Below are 25,674 nucleotides of genomic sequence, written 5' to 3' on the forward strand. Positions count from 1 at the left end.
CACTGAGTGCTCACCGTTCCCACCCTTAAAGGCCGACCCGGTGGCCTATATGCCTCTCTGCTTCCACACACAGTAGTGGTAGGAGCTGGGAGGAGCCTTGGGGTATGGGGATTGTAGCAGAATTCTTTCACTATCTGATTTGAATTCCGTGTCTGGCTGGAGGAGGGAACCCAGTACAAATGCCTTCTCAAACCCCTCACTCTCGGTCACTACTGATCAGAATATAAAATAAACTTGCGTGTGTGCTAAGTTCCTTCAGGCCCGTCTGACTCTTTGCAGCCCTATGGACCATAGCCCGCCAGGCTCCTCTATCCATGGGATTCTCTAGGCAAGAACACTGGAGTGAGTAGCCATCCATCCTCCAGGGAATCTTCACGATCTAGGGGTCAAACTGGCACCTCTTATGTCTCCTGCGTTGGCAGGCGGGTTCTTTGCCGCTAGTGCCACCTGGGAAGCCCCCAGATAAACTTACCCTTCTTATTCCTTCATCTTCAGTCCCACCCTCCCCCCACCCCCACGACCCCTACCATGAAGCAAGGCACAAAGTCAGGGGTTGATGCTGCATAATTTTTTTTTTTTTACTTTTGCCTTCTTAAAGCATGTGCTGAGCTGATGGGTGAAGCGGTTTGGCAATTAAAAAGGCCCAGCGGCTTGGGCAGCGGCAAGGGGGAGGCCAGGTTAGGGGTTCTGGGTGGGAGGACCCTCTCTCCTGGGCCAGGGAGCAGCGAAGCCCGCACTAACTTCATAAAATACAAAACAAGGGAGGGTTGAAGGGAGGAGGGAGACTTGTAAAATACAATATCTTAGGGACTGGCAATAATAAAAAATAAGGTTCATTATTTACAAACAATTTCTGTTCTTGGTCTCTGTACAGTGGGGGCGGGGTGGCGAGGGGCTTAGTGAGTTGGTCTGTTGATGTGTCTGTGTGTGTGTATGTGGTCGCGGTGGGGCAGGGAGGCAGTGGTCCTCTTGGTCATTATAAGAAAGGAGGTGGGTAACCCAGTGAGTGGTTTATCTGAGAAGGACGGATGGTTGTGGGAGGGAGGGGGTGAGAACAGAGTGGTTGGCCCAAGGGAACAGTCCAAATATGGGGGGAAGGGGGCCCCAGTCAAGATCTGGGGCAAAGAGGGGCTGGTAGGGGGTGGGGAGTGGAACCCTTTCTCCTGGGAGGGGACCCCAGGGGGCAGGGGTACGAGCCGGATCCGGGTTGGTGAGCAGGACGACCCCTCTTCTGAGTACCAGAGGGTACGCCCTGTGTCCTGGGTCTTGGCACGGCCTAGGAGAGCTTGATGGTGGTGTTGGGACCCAGATCCCTGGAGAGAGAAGAGAAGTCAGGGATGACTCTGTCCGGGGAGGACCCTCTGGCCCCTCTGCAAGCTGGGTTTGGACTTGGGAGGGATGGGGCTGCGGGAGGGTGTGGCTGACAACGCGGAGACCAGGGGTGACCAGAGGCTGGTTGGAGCCTGGGAGCCCAGGAAGGGAAGGGGCCACCCACCCACCTCTCGTGGAACCACTCCTTAGGGTGGGAGAAGTCAGGGCCCGTGCTGTTCCCACCGACGTCCTTTGGCCAGGCCTCACTCAGGTACTTGCTGGTCTCGTGGGTGCTGTCCAGGTGGTCATGTTGCAGGTGGTCCTGGGGTCGCTGCTCCACCGGCCCCCCGGGCTTGATCTCCCAGCCATCCGGGGGCTCCACGGGCAGCAGGGCACTGCGGCCATCCTCCCATGAGCCCGCTCCCTCGTCGTAGAACAGGAGGCTCCGGGAGGGCACTGGAGAAGGAGCTCAGGGTGAGCCATGGTGCCAAGGCTCCCTCCCCGTCTAGGCCGCATTCAGCGCCCAGTGGTCAAGGACCTGGGCCCTGGACTCTTTCAGGCCTGGATCTGAATCCAGCTCAAATGATTCCCAGCTGTGTGACTGCAGGCAAGCCATGCCTTTGCTTTCACCTTTCTGAGCTTGCTCATCTGTAAAATAGGAATACTAGGGGCCAACCTCCTGTTGATGTGAGGTTTAAATGAGATAACAGAGTGACTGAAGCTGCACTCAGAGCAAGTTAGCGCTCCCTAAGCAGAGGGCACTGGGTTGGGGCATCTGAGAGCTGGGTTCTCATCCTACTGAACCACTCCCTTCCTGTGAGACCTTGAATAAACCTTTTCCCCATTTGAGGCCCCAGTTTACCCCTCAGGGAGATGAGGAAACGAGAAAACACATTTGTTGGATATCTACCATGCCTATCAGACATTGTCGGCATCCTTTAACCTATATCAAATCATTAACAGAAACTCTCAGAATGAGATATTTTTAGGTCCATTTCACAAAACAGGCCATTGAGGCTCCAGGTTGTCAGGGGCGCTGTCCCGGCCTAAGGAAGATGCACTGCGGCTAAACTGCAGACCCTGGCCCGCCTGGCTCCAGGAGCCACCAGCACCCTCCTCACTCTTGGGGCCCTGACCTCACGGTCTGCCTGAGCAGGGCCCCTGCATCTGTGCGCTGCCCCAGCTCCGTGGGCCAGCCTGCTCCAGGGCTCACTTCCTCCTCTTCGCCCTGCGGGGACCCTGAGCCTGAAACCCATTGTGCTCACTCTGAGGGGCTCATTCATTCCTGCGCTCCTCTGGCTCCTCTGACTCTGCTTATTTCCAGCAACACGCCTCCCCCGCCCCCTAACCCCACTCCCCCAGTTTCCATTCCTTCCTTTCCGGGTCCTCTGTGCCTCCCATCACACAGACCCCTCTGGCCTTAAGGAAACAGGCATGTGCCTCTCAGGAACTTAAATCCCTGCCACCCACCTCCCTTAGCAGGCTCTTCTCTGGCTGCTCTGGTCCAGGGAGGGGTTTTCACTCCTCGCTTCTGCTTCCTCTTCCCCTAACCCTCCCCATGGCCTCAAGGCCCTGCAGGCCCAGCTCATTCTCCCTGCAGCATCCCTCCTTCTTGAAACCCACTCCCACCAGCTCCTCGCTCCCTCCGACCTCCCATCTGTTTCCTTTTCCTCCCCCTGCCGTGCTGGATGGTGCGCTCCAGGAGGCCATGAGGGACTGTCTGGAAGTCCCTCTGAAGGTCTGTCTGGAGCATCCTCTGCCTCCGGAAATCCACACTATTCTTCGCTGGCCCCCGGGCCGGTTCTCCCCTTGCCACTGCGTGTTGTGTCTTTTCTGTCCTCTTGCGAGCGCATCAGAAAGGGAGCGACTGTTGTTCGTTTAGTAAGAGCCTGCTGTGTACCAGGAACTGTACCGAGAGCCTTCATGCACCATGTCATTTCATCTTCACAGCAAACATGCTCAATAAGCGTGGAACTGGTAACTCCCATTTTCGAGATAAGAGATTAAAATTTAGCATGCTTCAGACACATGCCCGAGGTCACGCACTTAGCGAGTGGCAGATATGACTGACTCGGAAACTCCATGTTCTTAACAGTCCTCACAAGCCCCTTGGGGTGGTAACTAGCTGAGTCCACACCACTCCCACGCTTCTGCCCATGACAGACGTTACCAGCGGATCTTGCCACTCCTGCCTGTCGATCCTGAACGGGGCCTCAGAGTCCTTCTTAACAGTGCTTCATGCAGCCACTAACATCTTATGGAAAATGGCCCTGGAGCTGAAACTCACTCGCTACCCCGGTTGTAAAATCTTGATGGTGGCTTAGCAGATGCCCCCTACCAACCGGCACCATAATACATGGGGGCTAGGGTGGGAACATTCCTATCAGTCCCTAAACCTCCTCCCCTGGCTAAGCCACTCCTGAGTGGGTTGGGAATCAGGGACTCTGCACTGTAGTTCTAATTCTATAACTAACATCAAACAAATCATAGACCCTTGGGAGAGGCCTCAGTTTTCCCATCTGCAAAATGGGAAGGTAGAATGAGATGGTGTCATCCCCAGACCTGGCTCCTCACTTGCGTCTGTCTTCTGCCTAGAAGTTGGGGCTGGCGTGGGGGGAGGGCAGCCCTGCTTGGGGCACTTACTCTGACTGGCGGTGTAGATGCTGTCAGTGGCCATCGGGTCTTCCTTCACAGTCTGGGAGCCAGAGGAGAACTCAGGGAGGCAGGGCACGAGGGAGCCCAGCACCAGGACGAAGCACAGGGCTGCCACCTGGCAGTGGAGAGAGTGTGGTGGGCAGAGCTGGGCCAGGGGATGGCTGCAGCCCTGGCCACCCCCAAAACCCTCCCCCCTCCATGAGCCAGTGGGGGCCAAAGGTGCGTCATTTTTTCAGGAAATCTACTCCCAGAGCCATGTGGTGGAGGAGAAGGTGGAGGCTGTCAGGCCATCTCAGCCCACTGGAGAGGGGCCACCCCAGGCAGCGCTAGAAAAGAGAGGCAGTTGGCCAGTGTGGCTATCACCTCTGGGGTGGAAAGGAATCAGGAAAGGAAGGAAGGAGTAGGTGCTGGAGGAGATTGAGGCTGGGGCAAGGGACGGGGGCATATCTTCACACCAGATTCCCAGCAGGATTCCCAAGAAGACTGGCCAGCATGCGGAACTAAGAGTCACAGAGCCCAAACTAACAGCTGCCTCTACTCCAGCTTTGCCACCTGACAGCTCCAGGATCTCAGAGGGCCCGGGGGGCAGTGATTAACCCGGAGGCAACAGGTTGTACAGCTACAGGGAACGTGGAAAGGAGCTAGCGGAGGCTCTGGCCACAGCCTGGACACCGCACCAGGCATGTAGAGAGACAGGCCCATACCTCCCCGCATCGCCCCAGGCCCATCCCCGCACTGGGTCCTCAGAGGCGCCGTCCTCAGGGCGCTTGGCCTGTCATCCCCTAGCAGGGTTTGTGTGAGTCCCTATGCATCCAGACCGTGTCAGAACTGGTCAGGGAAGGTCATGTTCCGGAAGGTTCCACGGGCTTTGGTGAAAGAGGCGGGGGTCTGCTGGAGCCAGGGCACTAACAGCTCTGCGCACCACCCCCCAGGCCCCTGGAAAGCCGGCCTCGGGGGAGACCGGGCCTCTTGCGGCTCTGTGGGGAGGGGACAGTCACCTACCATCAGGCAGGTCCCCGTCTGGGTGGCGGCCATCTTGTAAGGTCTGGAGATCTTGCTGGTGACCAGAGTCTGGAGTTTCTGCAGCTGCTGGAGCAGAGTCCTGAGGGGGGCACAGCGGTCACCCGCGGGCTCTGCCCCAGCAGGCTGGCATCGCTGCCTCCTGGAGCTCTCCCCCGTGCGGGGTGGGGGTGGGGCACCTGGGCTGGCTCTAGACTTGGCTTCCACACCAGGTGCCCGCTTCACTCAAGGCAGAAAAGGTCACTTCCCGCTTGGCTCCTCTGTGGCGTGGCCGGGGCACCTGGCGCCCGCTTCACGGTGCATAGCTGGGTCACCCTGCGGGAGGCTTCTTCTGGCCAAAGCGGAGGTTGGAGGCGGGTCTAGCCCACCTGGGCTGAGGTCGCCTTCTTCTTCTTTAACCCCGCACCAGCCGCAGCTAAACTGACCTTCCCTCCTCCTACCCTGAGCTGATACGACGGGCATGTCTGGCAGCCGCCTGGTACATGGTGAGGGGTGAGCGTGCGGGGAGTGGTAGCTACCATTTTTTTGGTTAATTTTGTCACAGTTTTTGCTCTTATCACAGCACCTGTAACACTTCGTTTATTTACAAATTTGTCTGTCATTCCACGGGGTTGCAAAGAGTCGGACACGACTGAGCGACTGAACAACGACGTCAGTCTCTTTCGCTAACTGTGGGGGCTCCCTGAGGGCGGGGACTGGGTCCTCCCCAGCAAGGAGTCAGCCCACCCTTGGTGAACAAACGTTGAATCATCTCTTCCCTCCCGCCCAGCTGGTCCATGGGGTTGCAGTTCCCCGAATGTACAGCAGGTGGCGAAATAGCTCCAAGGGCCTGGCCCCATTGGGGACCAGAGAGGAATCTGGGCCAGAGGAAGGGGGTGAGGGGCGAGGGCTCCCACCCCTCTTCCCTGAATCAGAGGGGCATTCTCCGGGTCAGTCAGGGGAGTGGCTGGATCCCACTGGAGAAGCTGGGGGAGAGGAAGGAAAGAAGGAAAAAGCCTTCTGTTGAGGACCTGCTCCCTACCAGCTGTTGGCTGCTGCTTTAATTACTCCCGGCAAACAATTATTAAAGGCCTACTGTGGGCTCATGACTGGTCACTAACAAGAATTCAAAATAACAGCAAGAAAAAAGAAGAAGAAAAGTTAACATGAAGGGAGCATTCTCAAATGCCAAGGACAGTGCTGGCCCTTTACTTGCTAGGTCTCACTTCCATCGTCTCCATGTAGACAGAGAAACTGGGGCCCAGAGATGCATGACAGTTTTCCTGGGATCACAAAAACAGCACCCAGAGTTGTGACTTTCTGTGGCCACCGCTTGCCAGGCCCTGTGTGGGCTCCAGACTGTTTCTCAAACTCAGTCGTGCACGTGAATCACTTAAGTCTGTTGCTGAAATGCAGATTCTGATTCAAGTTACATGTGGGGAGAGGCCTGAGATTGTGCACTTCTGCAAGCCCCCAGCTGATGCTGACGTGCTGGTCTGAGAAACTCACTTTGAGTAGTAAACAGGTACCTCGGTGCTCTAACTTCAGGGTGCCTCAGAATTACCTGGAGGGCTTGTTAACACATAGGTTGTGGAACCTTCCCCGGATTCAATAGGGCTGGCACAAGGCCCGGGCACAAAGCATTCCTAACAAGTGCCCAGGGGCTGCTGCTGGTCTGTATTATTACCTCATTTAAGCATCTTGACAGCCCTGTCTGGTACCTAGAGCTCTGAGTGGATAAAGGAGGATGGGAAACTGAGGGTCCCAGGCTGCAGTGCCCCTGCTTCTGGGATTCGCATCTCCCTGAGCTCAGTGGCCTCTCCTCTCTCCTGCCTCCCAGAGCTATGCCAGAGCCAGCCACTGGCTGCAGAAGGGCAGGGGCCAGGGGGAACGCAGGCGGCACCACCCACCTGTTGGCATTCTCCAGGGTCTCCACCTTCTTCCACAGTTCATTGTTCTCAGATGTAAATGTCTCCACCCTGTGGGGGCCAAGCAGCCACAGGCTCAGTGACAAACCCCAGACTTGGCTTCCCCCCCACTTTGGGGTCACGTGGTGTGTGGCACGCAGAATCTTAGTCCCCGACCAGGATTTGAACCCGTGCCCCCCACACTGGGAGCACAGAGTCGTAACCATTGGGCAACCGGGGAAGTCTCTCTGCTGCCCCCTTTGTCCTGCCCCCCAGCATCCTACTCCCCTGCCACCCCCGCACCGCCCCCAAGAGGGTGGGAGAGGAAGCCAGGTTGGGGAGCGGAGCCCAGGCCACCCGGGCTGGCCACCCGCCCCAGGCCCCTTACTTCTTTTCTAGACACTCCACGTACTCCTTCTTCTTACGGCGGCTCTCCTGGGCCGAGATCTAGAGGGGGAAGCCCCCAAACGGGAGTTGTTACTGTTCAATCACCAAGCCGTGTCCGACTCTCCATGACCCTGTGGGCCGCAGTGGGGCAGGCTTCCCTGTCCCTCACGGAGTTACCATGCCACGTATCCACTTCCTGGGCTCTCCAGTTTCAGGACTGGCGCGGCCAGGGGAGCAGAGCCCCACCCCCAAGGAAGCCCCAGGGCAGGGCTAGGGTCTGCCTTGTGCTCTACCTTGTTCTTGATCTTCCTCCGGACTCTCTTCAAGGCCTTCTCCTCGGCTTTGGTGAGGGGGAGTTTGGTGGGGATGGGGTAGCCCTCAGCAACCAGGGTACGCTTCTCCTCCTCCGTCAGGAGCAGCGGCCCCGACGTCCCCTGTAATTTCTGTGGCAAGGGGGACATACTAGTTAGAAACCAGACAGTCCTGCATTCAAATCCGAGCTCAGCCATTTACCCTCGGCATGACCTTGGCAAGGCACCCAGCTCGCTGAACCTCAGTTTCCTCATCTGCAAGAGGGGCGGATCTGAATTAAATCCAGTAACATGTCACAAGTGCTGAGGATGTTGCTGGCAGCCTGGCATGTTAGGCCCTCAATATACTGTTGGGAAGGGCTGGTCTCTAGATCCCATCGTGGAATCCACAGCCTCAGAGCTTACTTGTCCAGGGCCCCGTGAATAGCACCCACCTCGGACACCTAGCACCTCTAGACTGAGGGTTCCCCCACCCGTCCCAGGGCTCCTGGGCCTCCTGAACTTTGCTCTGCAGACAGTGCTCCTTGGAGGCAGCCTGGGCCGTCCCCCTGGAGGTCAGGAATGTCAAGCTGTAGACCTAGCTTGGCCACCAGCGGGTTCAGCAGCCCTCTTGGACTCTTCCTGTTCCCTATTCATCCCCAAGCACAATTAAAAGATCTTCACTCCCATCTGCGGGGCAGGTGCCTCCTGTGTTCTGATATGGGTGGGATCAGGCTTAGGGCTCCCCCCAGGCACTGGATTCTTTGACTCTGGGGTCAGTCCGGCCCCAGCCGCTTACGTGAGGGGCGGTGAGGAGTGGAGAGGTGGAGATGGCCGTGGAGGAGCGGGCCATGGGCCGGATAGGGCTGGAGGGGGGCAGAGAGCGGGGACTCTGCGAGCCGTCGCTGTCGCTGCCGTGGCTGCTGGGGGGCGTTGGGGGCATCTGCAGCAGGTCCTCTGCGGGGAGTAGGAGAAGCCAGGTTAGCCAGGCGCCCCAGCTCCGGGCAGACAGAGTTCAGCACAGCGGGGGCCTAAGCCGGTCCCGAAGGCATGTGGGCAGACTGCTCCGGCCTTGACCCTAGAACGTCAGAAGACACCCCCCACCCCCACCCCTGGACCCTAGCGTGTCAGAAAGTAGAGTTGGCATCCCAGAAGACAATATCTGAGGGCCATGCCCTCTCTGACTCCACCAAGCCCAGCTCCTTTAAACCCGATTCTTGGTGGGAATTCCCTACTGGCTCAGACGATAACGAATCCCCCTACATTGCAGGAAACCTGGGTTCCATCCTTGGGTTGGGAAGATCCCTTGGAGTAGGGAATGGCTACCTACTCCAGTGTTCTTTACTGGAGAATTCCACGGACAGAGGAGCCTGGTGTAGTCCGTGGATGGGGTCGCAGAGTTGGAAATGACTGAGCGACTAACACTAATACTTGGCAGGGATAACACAGAGGCTGGATTCTCGGGGCTCCTTTCCCTGGTGGCTCAGTGGGTAAAGAATCCACCTGCAGTGCAGGAGACTGCCAGAGACGCAGCAGACCCAGGTTTGGTGCCTGGGTCAGGAAGATCCCCTGGAGAAGGAAATGGCGACCCACTCCACTATTCTTGGCTGGGAAATCCCATGGACAGAGGAGCCTAGCGGGCTACAGTCCTTGGGGTTGCAAGAATCGGACACGGCTTAGTGACTAAACCCTGACTTCACAGGGCTCAGGGTCTGTGAGACTCCAACTTGGCAACCCCAGGAGATGACTAGAGTCTGCCACAGCGAGACCCACGGGGATCAGGCAGGGCAAGCGGCAGCCTCTTTTCCTTTCTTTCCATTTCAGAACACCAGGGTGTCTATTTCCCACCTCAGGGTAACAGGGCTTTCAGCAGACCCGCCAGGAGCACCGCTCTCCCCAGCAAGCCTTCCCCGCTGCCTCTCTTGGCCGCAGCATTGGGAAGAGGCCTGGGCCAAGCCCAGAGGACCAAGAACCTGGAAGGCTGCAGTCCCTGGGACTGCACAGCGTCGGACACAGCTGAGCACGCGTGCACGCACAGGTGGGAATCTGGAGCCCACTGCACCGCAGAGCTGGGCCGAGACTGGGAGGAACCACTGTGTCCTTCCGGGCTCTGCCCCCCACCGCCTCCTACAGGAGTCCCCTCTCTCTTCTTTGGTGTCATCTGCCTCTCGTGGATGCCGTACTGTAAAGAGCACTGAACTTGGAGTCAGACCTGAGTTCAAGTCCTGACTGTTGTACCCCACAACTATGTGACCTATATTCATGCTTACTTATCACCTCCCAGCCTCACTTCCCTGTTGAACTGGGGGTGGAATGACTCCCTGTATGGAGCTGGGAGGATGCAGTGGGCTGATGGATGCGACCGTGCTTTATGATGTAAGGTGTTTTCACACTGGTCCCTTTCTACCTCCAGTTAATTCTGTCTTCTGTCAGAGGCTGTTGTGAGTAACTTGAGGATGAAACTTGGGCCTTGTTCATCTTCCTGAACCTTGGGGTGGTTAGCCCAGGGCCTGATACACAGTTGATGCTTAATCAGTGTTGGATGAATGAATGAGGTGGGATTGGAGAGATTAAGTTAGTTCTCTCTCCTGCTCAATCTGAGAAGCTCCCTCTGTTCTCTCCTGTCAGGTCTGGGGAGGTGTTTCCTGGGATCTGTCATCTTCAACCCATAACACAACTGTATAATTAGTGGTTTGTCCGTGACCCTACTGTGTGAGCTCCTTGGGTACAACGACTGTTTTCTCTCTCTGTGTCCCCCGTTCCTGGAACTAGGAGAGGCCCAATGTACTCTCGTTGGATGGGTGGATGAATGGATAGATGGAAGAATGGACAGATGGACGGATAAATGAGTAAAAGGATGGGCTGATGGCTACGGAGAGGACCTCAGTTAGCGAATGATGGGAGGGGAAACTGGCAAACAGGGCGAGAAGGTGGCGATAACCGTGACGACAGCTGTAGAATGAGTAGGAAGGGGACTGGAGAGCCGGAGAATGGGCACAGAAGGGAGGAGAGCCTCACGGGGAGAAAAGGGACGTTTTGAGGGAAACGGGGCCGAACCGAGGGGTAAGGAATGCGGTCTGTCCAAGACTGGAGACGAAGAGCCCCTCTCCAGACACACTCACCTGGTGTCACTTTGAGGAACTGGTTCACCTCCTGGGGCTCAGCTTTGATCACTGGCAGCTGAGTCATCTCTCCTGGGGCCTGCGGAAGAGGCAGGGCTCCAACAGCTGCTCCGGGGGCCTGTCCCCACCAGGCCCGCCAACTTCCCTCCCTCCCTGGGCCTTGAGGCGGGGGGTGTCTGCCCTACAGCATTAAGAAAGTAGCTGGGCTCAGGGTTCCAGGCATATCCCAGAGGGAGCAGAGGCACGTTCTTGTGTTTAGAGAAGGCAAGACAGGCCTCAGGGAAGAGAGTGGGGGCCCAGGAACATCCTCTAGCTCCCGAGTTCAGGGAAGAAGGGCTTCCCGCGGCCTCTGAGCCCAGGGCCGTCTTGTTTGGAGGACAGTGACACTGCACCGACTGTGAATGCCACGCAGGCCTGGGTGTGTGTTGCCATGAGACCCCCATAATGTAATGTCTGGCAGATTACGCTGCCAGAGACACTGCCAGATTCCCTGAACGGTAACCACAGCACCGACGAAGGAGGCATTAGAGAAAGGTCTCCGAGCGTCCCTGAGCAGCTGAAGTCTGAGACCTGAAGTAGAAACAGCAGTACTCCGGATACAGGGTGGGGCAGGACGTAGGCGAGGGGAAAGGCACCCCACGTCGAGGAAAAAGCATCTGCGAAAGCACAGCGCCCAGACAGAGCCCGGATAGATCCGGAAACGGCGCGCACAGAGGGCGTCCAGAGTGTAGGCTGTGTCAGAGGTGCAGTGGCAAGACACAAGGCCAGAAGACCTGGGGAGAGGATGTGGCGGGAAGAGGAGAATCCAGAGAAAGAAGCTGGAAACAAGGAGGGCCCCTGACGGGCTTCAGCAGCTCCCCAGGTATCGCTGCTGCTGCTGCTGCGAAGTCGCTTCAGTCATGTCCGACTCTGTGCGACCCCATAGACGGCAGCCCACTAGGCTCCTCTGTCCCTGGGATTCTCCAGGCAGGAGTACTGGAGTGGGTTGCCATTTCCTTCTCCAATGCATGACAGTGAAAAGTGAAAGTGAAGTCGCTCAGTCATGCCCGACTCTTTGCGACCCCATGGACTGCAGCCTGCCAGGCTCCTCCGTCCATGGGCTTTTCCAGGCAAGAGAACTGGAGTGGGCTGCCATCGCCTTCTCCGCCAGGTATCGCTAGTAATAAAGGAACCACTTGCCAGTGCAGGAGACATGAGAGACGTGGGTTTGATCCCTGGGTCGGGAAGATCCCCTGGAGGAGGGCATGGCAACCCACTCCAGTATTCCTGCCTGGAGAATCCCATGGACAGAGGAGCCTGGTGGGCTACAGCCCGTGGGGTTGCAACGAGTCGGACATGACAGAAGTGGCTTAGCACACACACACAATGGGTTTTAAGCAAGGGACTGGTAGAATTAGATGAATGCTTTAGCTAAACACGCATTGCTATTTCTTTATACCATTCCAACATGGTTTCAGAAAGGACATCGCATGCGTGGCTTCCTATGCAGGAGTGTCAACACACACATAAGGGGTGTTCTCTTTGAGAAGACACAGTGTTCGGTGCTGGATTTCAGGCCCATCTCTCCCCTCCAGGTCCAGAAGCCAGCAGAGAGAGGTCATGATATCGTGGGTGGGACCCAGAATCCTGAATTTCAGCAGATGAGCCGGAATCATAGGACGGTGAGGCTGGCTGGGACCTTGGAGATTTCCTTGTCTACATTCCAGCTGAGCCTTCAAGTGACAGATGAAAGGACCGAGACGCAGTAGGGGGGCTCCACTTCTGTGGGTCACACACTCATTCTCGCCACCCAACTCCTGGTTCCCTCACTTTCCGCTAGGGGGTCGAGACCTCATTAGAGGGGAAAAGGTGGGCTCTGGGGTCTGGTGGCTGAGTCTAGAATGCAGCTCCATTTCTTCCAACTGTGCAACGTGGGGCAAGTTGCCTAACCTCTCAGTTCGCTCCCCTGAGCCCAGCGCCTAACTTCCATGACCTTGACTCCACGGCCATCCTGTCTTCCCTTCCTGCTCTGGGGAGGCCTCAGCAGTTGCACAGCCAGCCGTGGAGATGGTCCCTAAAGATCCTCTCCGTCTGAAGCCAGCCCTGTACCCTCCAGTCCCTGGTGGAGGAAGAGGGAATGCCCTTTCTTGCCTCTGCATGTGGGCTAAGTCGCTTCAGTCACGTCTGACTCTTTGCGACCCCAGGCTCTCTCGCGTCCATGGGATGCTCCAGGCAAGAATGCTGAAGTGGAGTGAGTTGCCACTTCCTCCTCTGGTGGATCTTCCCCACTCAGGGGTCAGACCCGTGTCTCTTCATCTCTGGCACTGTCAGGCAGGTTCTTTACCGCTGCTGCCACCTGGGAAGCCCTTGGGCCACGTGTGTTTTGAGCCGTGTGTCCAGCAGGGGGCAGTGCCAGCCAAACCCCAACTCAAGGGATTCCAAGGGCTTCCTGGTGACTCAGGGGTCAAGGATGCTCCTGCCAGTGCAGGAGATGCGGGTTCGCATCCCTGGGTCGGGAAGATCCCCCGGAGAAAGAGAAGACAACCCGCTCCAGTATTCTTGCCTGGGAAATCCCATGGACCGAGGAGCCTGGTGAGCTACCGCCCATGGGGCCGCAGAGTCAGACACAACGTAGCGACTGAACAACGGCAGCAACTCGTGTTTTAGATGCAAGAGTAGGAGCCCCTTGGCCGTAGTTCACACTCCCATTTTACAGAGAAGGAAGCTGAGGAATAAAGAAGGAAGGCACCGTGCCCACAGCACAAGAGGCCCTCAGCAGGCCTCTCCCAGGCGCCCGGAGTCTGGGCCTCATGGCCCCAGAAGGGTCTTCAGATGTCCGCTTTGGTGCTATAGCTGAGCGATGGTATCTAGACATTCATGGGGGGAGGGCCGGCCTGCGAGTGTAGGTTAAACATATTCATTTCATGAATATAAACAATGGAAATAGGGTATAATTTTTATATTTCCATTTAGGTGTTTCTTCATTTTTTAAAATCCGGACACTGAGAAAATTAAGTGTCCTGGGCTGTCTCCTTCCCTGAGACCCTGGACGGGGTCCCCAATGCCCAGCCCTGCCTGGGTCCCTTTGTCTTCTTCCCCACACAGTGAGGGCCCCTGTGGTCTGAGTCTGTTCTAGATTGGTGAAAGGGTGGCCCAAGGTGGGGGCAGAGACAGAATCTGGAGACTCCCAAGGGCCACGCTGCTCCGTGCTCAGAGCCCCGGGGTGCCCAGGGTTTTGGATAGCCCTTCCTACAGAGATCCACCCCCCCCCACCCTCGGCCCCTGTGAATAGGCCCCAGGCTCACCTGGTGGGCGACAGGCAGCCTGGTCAGGGGGCTGAGGCCCAGCAGCGGGGTGGTAGCCATGGCGGCTGCGGCCATAGCCGAGGAGGCAGCCAGAGGGTCCACGGGCAGCTCCGGGCTCTGCTCCTGCTTCACCATGACCGAGCACAGTTTGTGCCCCAGCACCCACGCTCCATGTTCCACATCTAGGGAAGGGGGCAGGGCCCAGGCTCAGGGGACTCCCAGAGCAGAGGGCTCGGCCCCCTCCTGGCCCCTTGCTGGACAGGGCCATGGAGGGATGTTAGGGTACACCGGGAGGCAGGCAGGGAAGGGCATGGGGGGGGCAGACTGGGGGCAGACTGGGCTGGGCCCAGAACAGATGGAGGCATCTTCTTCATTCAGCAGTTTAGAGTGGGCTTGGACAACAGACCCCTCCCGCCTGGCTGTGTGACCTTAGGCAAGTTGCTTAACCTCTCTGAGCCTTAGCTTCCTCACCTGTAAAAGTACTGGTCACGAAGTAAACGTTCAACAAATGGCAGCTGTTGTGAATATGATTACATTTATTCAGCAAACATCTAATGAGTGCCATGCTAGGTGCTGGGGGTCTGGAGAGTCACGAGCAGTTTAGCACAGTTAAAGGGAAGGGGGAAGATGGAGTCAGAGGCCAGCAGGGATGGGTTGGCCTTGGAGGGCTGGACTCGGAGCTGTGACTTTGTCCTAAAGGTAACGAGGAGACGCTGAAGGGTTTTAAGCACACTCGGGTTTGTAAGGTTCAAAAAGATCACTCTGCCTCTGTGTGCAGACTGGACTGACTGCAGGCGAGATAGAGGTGGTGAGACCCTCAGGAGGCTGTTTCCGGAGAGAGGAAATGAGGCACGTGCTAAGGCAGTGGCAGCAGGGGTGGAGAAGAATATACTGGAGACAAGATAAGAAGGAAGACTCCACGGGGCCCTCTGGTGCCTGGATGGGAGGATGAGTGATGCCCAGGTTTCCCAGGGCAGCGTCCACCTCCTGCCCACCTCATGGGCCTCCTGGCCTCATCTGGGCCACAGGGCTGCCGGGCATTACCCCCTTTCCTGACGTGTGCCTACAGTCCTCCTCTCCAAGTCAGCTCTGCTGCTAGTGACCCCAGCACCTGGCTCGGGTGAGGCTGAGGTCTGAGGAGCCAGCACGGAGGGGCTAGAGGGACTGGAGACTCTGAGGCCCATTATGGGTGGGGAGAGGGGTCAGCAGCCACCTTATCCCACCTCTGAGGTCAGGCCCCACCCTGCAGGGAGCCTGAGGGCCCCCGCCCCTGGGCTCCAGGAACACCCACAATCTTCCCAAATTACAGAGTCAGCCTGCCGGACTCCGGGAAGCTGCCCCCTGCAAAGGACCCACAGACAAATTGCTCTAAAAATAGACTTGGGGTGGTGAGGAGTTGCCGGGATGGGAGGCGGTCCACCCCTCGCTGCCCTTCCCGAGGCTGGGGTCCGCCACCCCATTGAGGTGACCTCCAGATGGCAGGGCGGAGGTCAGGGCATGTAGGGAAACTGCTGGGACCTCCACAGCCACAAGCCCTGGAACCTCTTAAAGCCCCAGCAGGTATCCCTGCCCTCAAGCGGGGAGGTGGGATAGGGAATGGGGCGGGGTATAAGAGCCCATCTCTGCCCTTGGGGAATCTCAAAGACCCTCAGAAGCAGCTCACACGTCATGCACTGGGACCAATTCCAAGCTCTTGAATTTGTGTATTGCTACCATCAACTCTGGGGGCCAGCACTGCTATTCTGCCAACTTAATAGATGAGAAAATTTAAAAACTCCACTCAAGACCATTGTCCTCTGAAGGGAAGGGAACCCTGTTCGTGGTTCTAGCCACTATCTTCTTAATAGGACTTTATATACACAATGAAATAGCCACAAATTATATATACGGAGATAGTGGAGGACAGGGAAGCCTGGTGTGCTGCAGTCTATGGGGTTGCAAAGAGTCAGATACACTTAGCGACTGAATGTCAACAAATGTATATACAGATACACACACATAAATATATTTATATAGGGATTTCCCTAGTGGCTCAGATAGTAAAGAATTCACCTGCAGCGCGGGAGACCTGGGTTCAATATCTGGGTCCAGAGGATCTCCAGGAGAAGGGAATGGCAACCCACTCCAGTATTCTTGCCTGGAGAATTCCATGACAGAGGAGCCTGGCGGGCTATAGTCCACAAAGTCTGGAACATGGCTGAGTGACTATCACTTTCACCTTCATATATGTATATATATATATATGAGCCAGAATTCTCAAGCTATTTATGTCATTTGAAAATTGAGATTCAGAGAAGTTAAGCAACTTGTTCAAGGTCACACAGCAGCTGGTGGAGGCAGCGGGATGCACACCAAAGCCAGTACCCCTTCCTGCCCCTTAAGGCTGGCAAGTGTGGTGGTGGCAAGGGTATGAGGTTTAGAATCAGGGGGCCTGCTTGCTCCCAGGTCCCTGCTCTTCATTTTATTATGTGTGTGACCAAAACAACTCAGCTTTCCTGAAGTCTCATTTTCTTTACCAGACAAATGGGGAGTATGATTAAAGTGACTCTGACCTCACCTGTGAGTTGTGAGAAATAAACGAGATAATTAACAGGAAGGCACTTTGTAGACGGGACAGTGCCATCGAAACGTTTACTGTTATTCCCGTTTGAGATGAAGAAACTGAGGCTTAGAAAGGCTGAGTCCAGGATCACCCAGCCTAGCAGGATGGAGCTGGAACCACCCGTATCTGAGGGAACACCCAAACAGACCATTTCTAGGGAGGGCACAGGCTGGCATTCTGGAATGTAGATCGCCTGAGAGGAAAGACTCAAAGGGTCCTTTGCATAACAGGGGAAGAGGAGGGCAGAGGAGAGCTTTAGGGAACCCCGCCTTTGGGAGGAGAAGTAGGTAGGGTGTGGGTGGCTCTCTCAGAGGACCTCACAGTGGGAGGAGGTGGTAAAGTTCTAGAGTCTTGGTAACTTGTCCACACTTACTGTTTAATCCTCCCCACCCCAGCCCCTCAGTTGTTTCATCTAAGACTGGTTCTCAGACCTAAGCATCAGTCGGTGTCACCTGGAAGGCTGGATCCTCCCCACAGGGCTTCTGATCTGGCAGGTTTGGGTGGGACCTGAGAACCTGCCTTTCCAATGAGTTCCCAGGTGATGCTGCTGGTCTGGGACCTGCCCCTTTGCACATCAAGTCAGTGGAAGAGCCTCTTGACAAGGGCCCTTCTGGGCTGGACTTGAGGAAGAGCCGAAACACGGAGGATGGTCTCCCTTGAGAGGGGGCTGGGAGTGGCTTCTCTGGGTCTGGGGTCCTGGGCCCTGCCACCCCTTCTTACCTTGGGTGGTGTCTTCCATCTTGATGGGCACAACAGGGCTCTGAGGTGCCGAGTCACCGCTTAGGGAGTAGCTGTGCTCGGCCTGGATGCCCGGCGTGGGGGAGTCCAGTTCCATGTCCAGGAGAGGGCTCTTCTCGTCCAGCACAGGGTCATCAAAGAAACTGCTGAACAGGTCGTTGGAGAAGTCCTCCATGTTCTCTGCAAAGTGGTCCAGGTGCTCGGGGAAGTGCTAGGGGAGGAAGAGGGGGGAGGAGGGGGTTAGCTTATCCACCATGGTCCCTGTGTCAACGACAAAAGGGCGCCTGCCAAGGCTATTTGGCATCTGTCCACCCACTCCAGGATTCTCGCTTGGAAAATCCCATGGGCAGAGGAGCCTGGCGGGCTGCAGTCCATAGGGTCGCCAGGAGTTGGACGTGACTGAGCAGCTAAACCGCCATCTGTGGAGACTGAACGCTGTGCTACTGCAGCTGTTGACCTTTGACATGCCCTGACGGGAGTTCAGGGAGGAGAGTCAGGCACTCAATGCTCCAGAAAAATGAGTGACACAGATCTTTAGAGAGTTAGATATTTTCAGCAACTGATTTCATGATCCCAGTCCTTGCATCTCCTCCTATCTAGACAAGCACTAAATCTCTTCATTAGTGACATCAGCTCCTCGTGACTAGCAGAACACCTTTTGTAAGTTAAGTGCTGGATTGCATGGAATGCCCCCTTCACCAGAATCACATGCATTGATCTTTCCCCACAACCTCTTTGGAGCAGTTTCTCAAAACTGTCTGAGGTGCTGTCTCCTGGGCTACAGGCCTCATTTTGCCCCCATATAAAACTTAACTCCCAACCCTCCTGTTGTGCATCTTTTTTTAGTTGACACCTGCAACCTCCCCATCACTCTTCCCACTGAAAGCGTGTACCTCAGATTGGGACATGAACCCACGTGGCCAGGATCCCACAGTTGCAGCATGAGGGGTCTAATTCCCTGACCGGGAATCGAACCCGGCCCCCTGCATCGGGAGCTCGGGGTAATCTTAGCCGCTGGACTACCAGGTAAGTCCCCCATCATCCTTTCTATCTCTACTGTCACCCCATCAGCACGTTACCGTCACCACCACCTCCACTGACATCCCCAACCTCTCCGGCGGTATCCTCAAGGCTGTGCCCTGGATGGTGTGAAAGAACCCAAGCGATAGGACACGCGGCTATAATTCTGGCTCTGTGACCTTGGTCAAATCGCTTAGATTGCCCAAGCCTGCTTCTCAGTCCACCCTACTTCCATCACAAGAGGACTAAGGAACTAAGTACTAAAGAATAACTCCACCTCCCCCAGCAAGTTTGCATTCCGAAGGCGCTATCAGCGACTTTTGTATTCTATTCTCTTTTGCTGGAATGTAAAGTGGGGAGATTATCAAGGACTCTGCTCCCCTCAATGGATATGAGTTTGAGCAAACTCCGGGAGAGAGTGGAGGACAAAGGAGCCTGGTGAGCTGCAGTCCTTGGGATCACAAAGAGTCGGACACGACTGAGTGACTGAACCACTGCTCCCCTCATTGGCAGGGTCCTCACTTGTCCTCATGCCTCCAGTGTTTCCATTTTCCCAGACATTCTTTCTGCCAAGAGATCAGGCCCCAGGGCCATATCACTTGGTTTGAATCCTGGCCCTGACGCTCCTTGCTATGACTCAGTACTGTTCAGACTGCAGGGGGTGACTCAGTAGTGGGTTGTGAAGCAGGTCATGACCAGAATTTAAGGAAAAAGAAAACAGAACAAAATAGATTAGAAAAATATCAGGGCGTGCTGCGCATAGGGAAGTTAAATACGTGGTAAATTTTTATCTCAGTTATGGGTGTGTGTATGTTTATGCTGCTGCTGCTAAGTCACTTCAGTCGTGTCCGACTCTGTGTGACCCCATAGATGGCAGCCCACCAGGCTCCCCCATCACTGGGATTCTCCAGGCAAGAACACTGGAGTGGGTTGCCATTTCCTTCTCCAATGCATGAAAGTGAAAAGTGAAAGGGAAGTCACTCAGTCGTGTCCGACTCCTAGCGACCCCATGGACTGCAGCCCACCAGGCTCCTCTGTCCATGGGACTCTCCAGGTAAGAGTACTGGAGTGGGGTGCCATCACCTTCTCGAAGGATGTAAAATATATTTCTCAGAAACAAAATAGTCTGAAAAATATTGGTCTCCATGATCCTAGGAAAGTTGATCAATGTTTCTATGCTTCATTTCCTCCTTTGTACAGTGGGGGTGACAATAGTTCTTATCTGCTAGGGTTACTGTGAGGATTAAACAAGTTAATATATATGTAAAGCACTTAGAATAGTTCCTGGTACATAGTAATTACTCAACAAACCTCTTATTAATAAAGCATCCAGCAGCAGCTGGTACATAGGAGGTTCTTGTTTTTTCTCTCTAAAGAATTATAAATACGTAAGGACATGTTAGTGTTCTTCTTTTTTTTTGGCTGCTCTGGGCTGCACGTGGGATCTTAGTTCCCCAGTCAGGGATCGAACCCACCCCCCTGCCCCCACCTGCAGTGGCAGCATAGAGTCTTAATTAACCACAGGGAAGCCTCCTGTTCATTTGTTTTTCACTGACTGAATGAATTTTCTGGGGTTTTGCTTCTGACCCTGGGGATCCCAGCTGGTGAATGGGTAAGAACTGACTTCTGGAGTCATTGGCTTTCTGGCCTGGAATAATTGGCGCTTGTCCTAGTCTGGAAGGGGTGAGCAGAAAAGCCCTTGGTGTGAGAATAAGATTCAGGGGGTCAAGACTTTTGACTCTTACCTCACTCCCTGCTAAGTTAACTCACTTTTCTAGGCCTCAGTTTCCTCATCTGTAATGGGGAAAATAATGGTTCCAACCTCATAGTGTTGTTCTGAGGATCAAATATGCATTAGGTGCTTAATGCTGCCCTCATAGGATTATGAGGATAAAGTGAGGAAATACATGAAACACATGTATCCAAATAACATACAAATACGTCTGTGCAGTAGACACCTGTAACACTGAGGACAGGGCCTAGTATGCAGTGGGTGCTCAATAACTGCTGTTTTATGAAAAGCCTAACCCTGGGCCTGAGGTGAACTGAGCCTGGAGCCAATGCAGGGAGGTGGTTTGGTCCTCCCACCACAAATCAGAGAATCCAGGATAAAATGAGTTCAGAAACCCATTGACTCAAGCACTCTCACCTCTCCCCAGCTTATCAGAACTTATCATCACTAGCCTACATTTGTCTTGCGATGTTAACTTTCCAAAGTGCTTTCATAGGCACCGTCTTATTTAATCCTCACAACTACCCAAAGAGACAAGGAAGTTGCAACGCCCCCCCAACTACACAGTCAGTCACAGGCTGGACTGTGCTGGCCGCACCTCCGGCGGGGTCTGGGCCAGCCCAGCAGGGGGCGCCCTCTCTTTCTTTCCTTCTCTTTCTCTCGGGGTCTCTCAAAGGCCTGGTGTGGGACCCAGTGGGAGAGGGCTGTGAGGAGCCCAGTGAGTCAGCTGCTAAGGTATTTCTTCAGCAGCTGCGTCTCAGGCGATAAGGGTTTGCCAAGCCCTTTTCCGGGGCCTGGGAGAGGAGAGAGGCTTCCTCCAGTCTGGGCCAGGGTCCTTCAAGGATTCAGCTCCATGCAGATAAGCCAGTCCTCAGAGACCCCTTATGGGGTGCCCATAGGGAACCTGCTGAGGAAGCTCAGTTGGCCCCACTTTGTGAGTGGCCCCCACCCCACCTGCTGGAGACAGCAGCCAAGGCCCAGCCGGACAGAGCTTCCAGAGGGTGGAAGCCAAGTGGAAGGGGAGGGCGGCCAAGGGTCAGGCAGTGGAGGGGGCAGGGGACACTCAGAGAACCAGGGCTTCCTTGCTCAGGACTTCCCTGTGTGCTGGGTGGACCTCCGGTGGCGACGGTGGGCATGTCCCATCACCCCCAGGCCCACCTTCTGCTCTCGGGAGGATGCCAGAATGCCTCCCTTTAGAGAGATTTTTCCTAGTCCTGTTTCTATCTGATGGCTGGCCTCTCAGGCAGTTATGGTTTATACCATCAATTTAGAGGCAGAAGGGACCTGAGAAAACCCATGGTCCATGCCCCCTCTCCCACTTGCTAATGAGGAAGCTGAGGTCCAGAGAGGGACCTCACATAGTGAGGCGGTGATGTTGAGGGAGGGGTTCTCAACAGCTCTGGGGCTGCACAGGAATCGCGGAGCAACTTCTTCTTGACCTCTCCTCTTCCTCTGTAACCACTTTCCCAACCCCCCACCCCTGGACGGCCCCCTCTGGAGATCTCACGCCTCCTAAGCTCCAGCAAGACTCCTTGTCCCGCCTCCCTACCCCGCCCAAACTACAACCAGCTCGCGTCCTCCAGTCCACACACACAAAGCTCGGGTTTCAGACTACCTGATGGACACGACAGGTGTGGGAGGCAGGATCCTACCTACTGTTCTGAGGGGTACCCAGTTCTACTAGGGGTGAGCGTTCTTATGGGGGTGCCTTTCCAAGCAACCAGGGTGGGAAGCCAGAGAAGGAAATATTATGATTTGTTTCCCTCCTTGTTAAAAGACTTTTTCCAAGAGTCTTGCCAACATAAGCTCCCTCTCGGCGGCCACGCACAGCAGGCGCCGGTTCCACTCTCCTGCAGGAGAGGTCCCGAGCTTTCGGGGCTCGAGGTCCCGCACACCCCTCCCCGTAGGCAGCATCTCCTCCGGAAACCGGGTCTCAGCACCCGGCCCTTTAGGATTAAAGAAGGACCGGGTCCTGCCTGCCCAGCGCTGGCCCAAGGGAAGTTAACGCCGGTGCGCGGGGGGCCGCCCTGTGCCGGAATCCAGCCTGCTCATTGGTCGGATCTGTGGAGGTCTGGGCCAATGGGAGGAGGCTGCGCGAGGCTTGCAGCAAGAGCGGCTGCGAGGAGGTGGGAGGAGGGCAAGGCCCTTGGCAGGGAGGTTCCTCGGCCTCCGCGGACCGCGTGGGGCTGATAAGGGCCAAGTGTACGGACGGGGTCTGGTCTTGCGTCCCTGCCTGCACCTGGGGCAGAGGCAGAGACGGCCCATCTGAGCTTGCCCATGGGCCTGGCAGTCCTACGGTGCCCCGAGTCCCTTATCAGTTGGCCTGGCCTCAGCCCCGCACGGGGAAGTGAAGACCGAGGGGGTCTCCTCGGACATCTCCAGCTCGAAAAAGGGAGGCTGGATCCCAACTCTTTACTTCCTTTGAGGGTCTTCCAGCTCCTTCTTTCTCTCCTGAAGTCATCCTAGCTTGGGGCTCACTGATGGGGAGCGGGGTCTCTTTCCCTGGGAGAGGTGGGAAGTGAGACACTCCTGGGGCGGTAATAGCTCCGTCTGAGGTTCCTCTCGGTTCCCCAGCTCGAATTCCTTCCAGAGAGTCGATGCAGAGCGAGGGGAAAAGCTCTGGGGACACGACTGTCCGCTGAGAATGTGTATGGGAAAGGAGACCCCCCCAAGCTGCCGCAGCCTCAGAGCGCCCCCTTCTCTCAAGCCCCCTAGAACGTCGGCGTGGCTGCGCCCCCATCACGATCTTCTGCCCCTCCCCCGGTCCAGGCTGATGCAGTCTGTTTGGGGAAAGGAGGGAGGAGACCGGAGTGGGTCCAGGCTGAGCCGTGGGATAAGGATTGGGGGTGGGGAGCGGGGAATGCCGAGCCCGGACATTCCTTCCGAGAGAGTGAGCTCTGCTGAGAGACGGGAGGAGAGCCCTTCCCCTCCCCCGCAGGCTACCCCCCTCATACATTCCCGGACGGTTACTTGCCTCGTGGTCACTAGAAAATTGCCCCCATTTCAAGCTGAGGGGCCACCAGTCTGAGTCACTGTTGTGCCCTGTATGGGGGTGGGGTGAGGGTAGGGTCAAGAGAGAACAGGGAGGGACTTGGGGAAGGGAGGTGGGCCCCTGGGTACACAGTTGTCAGGCCCTCCCAGCCTTTAAGCATCACACTCCAGTCATTTGACTTCCCTGACGGCTCAGACAGTAACCAGTCTGCTTGCTGTGCAAGAGACTCCGGTTCGATCCCTGATTCGTGAAGATCCCTTGGAGGAAGAAATGGCAACCCACTCCAATATTCTTGTCTGGGAAATTCCATGGACAGAGGAGCCTGGTGGGCTACAGTCCATGGGGTCGCCATGAGTCAGACATGACCAAGCGGCTAACACACATTCATCCAGTCATTTGCGGGGAGGGGGTTGCAGGTGAGATCCAGGCGTCCTCCCAGAGCTAGACTGGAAGGCTGTCCTGGACTCAGACCCAGGAGACCCCAGTTCAAGATCCAGCTGTGCTCTGAGATCTGGGCAGGCGCAGGCGGCGTCTTCTGTCCAGGCCCGCTTCCCCTGTCTGAGTTCCTGTTAAGGCAGGGATGGCAGGCACAGGTGAAGTGCACTAGTCCTCAGAAAGTGGGCTCTTTTCCTCTGCCCTGGCCTCTCTGGGGACTATGAAGGGATGGAGCCAGTTTTCCTCATCCCTGGAGCCAGCCCCTCCCTGAGCCTTCCTGGCAGGGCATGGGGGGGTGAAGGGAAGCACATTGTTCCAAGCTCCAACCTCACTCTCATCCCCCATTCCCCACAGGCCCCGGGAAGGCAGCTGCTGAGGTTTCATATTTTCCCCCTACCGAACGAACTCTTCACCACAGAGCCCAAGTCCAAATAAGCAGAAATGCTTCCCTGTGTGTGTGTGTGCCCATGCGTGTGCGCGTGTGCACACGCTACGCAGATGTGGGCTGTGAGGTTCCTTCTTACACAGGGAAACCCCACCCCCCTGACACCACGCAGCCCGAGATCCCTACCCGTAGACACATTCAGACTGTTCCCTATAGAGCCCGGCACGGGTGCTGTTGGATCAATACACATACCCTCTCTGGGCTCACACAGGCTGTCACGGGCAGCCGCTAAGACAGAACCAACAAGAACACATTCCTCATATGTGATCAAACAGACACAGACTCCCATGTGCGCACACACTCACACGTGTGGTCACCCCAGACAGTCACGGTCACAGACGTGCTCATGCACATTCTTACAGGAACACATACATCGTCTCACACCACCACAGAACCGAATGCCGACTGTGCCAAGCCACACGCCTGAGTCATGTGACACCCCCCCCCCCCCGCCCCAGTGAAGGAGCCTTGGGATTCCTGGGCTGGCCTGGGGCTGGGACAATGAGGCCTGGGACTGGGAGAGGGCACCGCATGGGGAACGAGCTTTTCTGTGCCTGTGTGCTAGAGAAAGGAAGAGGGGAGATGGAAGGGCAGCTGGTACCCACCACAGGCTGCCACTGTGCAGAGAAGGGGCCACAGTCTCTCCAGCTCCCCCCGCCCGTCCTGTTAGGCTCTCCAACTCCCTCTCCTGACTTTGTGAGCCCATCCCTGGCCAGGCCACGGGGCCCTCAGGAAAGTGGGGAGCTGGCCTGCAGGTTCCCAGCCAGCCCCTGGCATCTTCTAACCAGGCAGCCCATGTGCTGTGGCCCAACCCTGGGGCGGGTGCCAGGTACTGTCTGGGCAGGAGGAAGCGATGGCAGTTAGTGCCGCCGCCCAGGGCTGGGATTAGCTGTGACTGGCACTAGTGAGGGCACAGCAGCCCATGGTCTGGCTGCTGGAGATGTTGGTCCATAGGCAGTGGCCAGAGGATCCCTGCGGGACAGCTCAGGACACTGGAGACCAAGTGCCAGGACTGGCACTGGGGACTGCGGGAGAGTCAGGGCGTCTAATCCCGTCCACCTAGTCATCATTTATCTTCGTTAGTGTAGTGGTGAGTGTTCCTGCCTGCCACTTATTCATCATTTATGCATTTGTTCAGGGTTTACTGAGGACCTACTGTGCGCCTGTGGACACAGAGATGAACTAAGCCCAGTTCCTGTTCACAGAAGGCTTCCTGACTAGCAGTGTGACCACCCATTTCTGAAGGTAGGTCCAAGGCTTGAACTCTCCTCTGTCTCGAACAGTCTCTACGTTGCGTCAAGAGGGATCTTCTAACATAAATATGATGATGTGACTTCCCTGCTCACTGTCCACTAATGACTCCCTTTGGCTCTTAGGATAGTTGAGAAGATCCTCAGTGTCGCTTGAAATGACCCAGCCGTGTCACATCTGGGTCTTGCTGTGTCCAGTCCTCATCTGTGTCTCCAAAGTCCAGCACCGGTCCCAGCACGTCACAGGTGCTCAGCTGTTTGCTGAGTGACTGAGCAAGTGGGTGAATAAAGGAAAGAGCCAGGGAGCAAAGGGATGGAGGCCTTTTTTTCTGCAGCTGAGCCTCCAGGAATGAACTGCCCTGAATTCCGCTCTGATGCCAGCTTGCCCCTGCTCCAGGCAGAGTTTCCATGTGTCTGGACGCCTTCCCTCAACTCCTCCCTAGTGGGGCCCATTGTACCCATTCTCCGGGTTGTTCCTTCCCAAGGCTTTCCTCTCTTAAGCTCC

General features: G+C 56.0%; 1 protein-coding gene across 1 annotated transcript in view; it reads right to left on the reverse strand.

Moving 5' to 3' along the window:
• CREB3L1 (cAMP responsive element binding protein 3 like 1) overlaps positions 554 to 25,674 on the reverse strand; it is a 38,104-nt gene continuing 12,983 nt past the window's right edge. Inside the window, exons 2-12 of the mRNA XM_018059170.1 lie at positions 17,278 to 17,506; positions 13,956 to 14,137; positions 10,672 to 10,750; positions 8,349 to 8,506; positions 7,553 to 7,702; positions 7,261 to 7,319; positions 6,876 to 6,944; positions 4,969 to 5,068; positions 3,955 to 4,081; positions 1,500 to 1,767; positions 554 to 1,313 (exon numbers count right to left, since the gene is read on the reverse strand). Of these exons, the coding sequence (XP_017914659.1) occupies positions 1,277 to 1,313; positions 1,500 to 1,767; positions 3,955 to 4,081; positions 4,969 to 5,068; positions 6,876 to 6,944; positions 7,261 to 7,319; positions 7,553 to 7,702; positions 8,349 to 8,506; positions 10,672 to 10,750; positions 13,956 to 14,137; positions 17,278 to 17,506 (1,458 nt within the window). The 3' untranslated portion in view covers positions 554 to 1,276. The remainder of the gene's footprint in view (positions 1,314 to 1,499; positions 1,768 to 3,954; positions 4,082 to 4,968; positions 5,069 to 6,875; positions 6,945 to 7,260; positions 7,320 to 7,552; positions 7,703 to 8,348; positions 8,507 to 10,671; positions 10,751 to 13,955; positions 14,138 to 17,277; positions 17,507 to 25,674) is intronic.

This window comes from Capra hircus, chromosome 15 (genome assembly GCF_001704415.2).
Source record: "Capra hircus breed San Clemente chromosome 15, ASM170441v1, whole genome shotgun sequence".
Lineage (NCBI taxonomy): Eukaryota > Metazoa > Chordata > Mammalia > Artiodactyla > Bovidae > Capra > Capra hircus.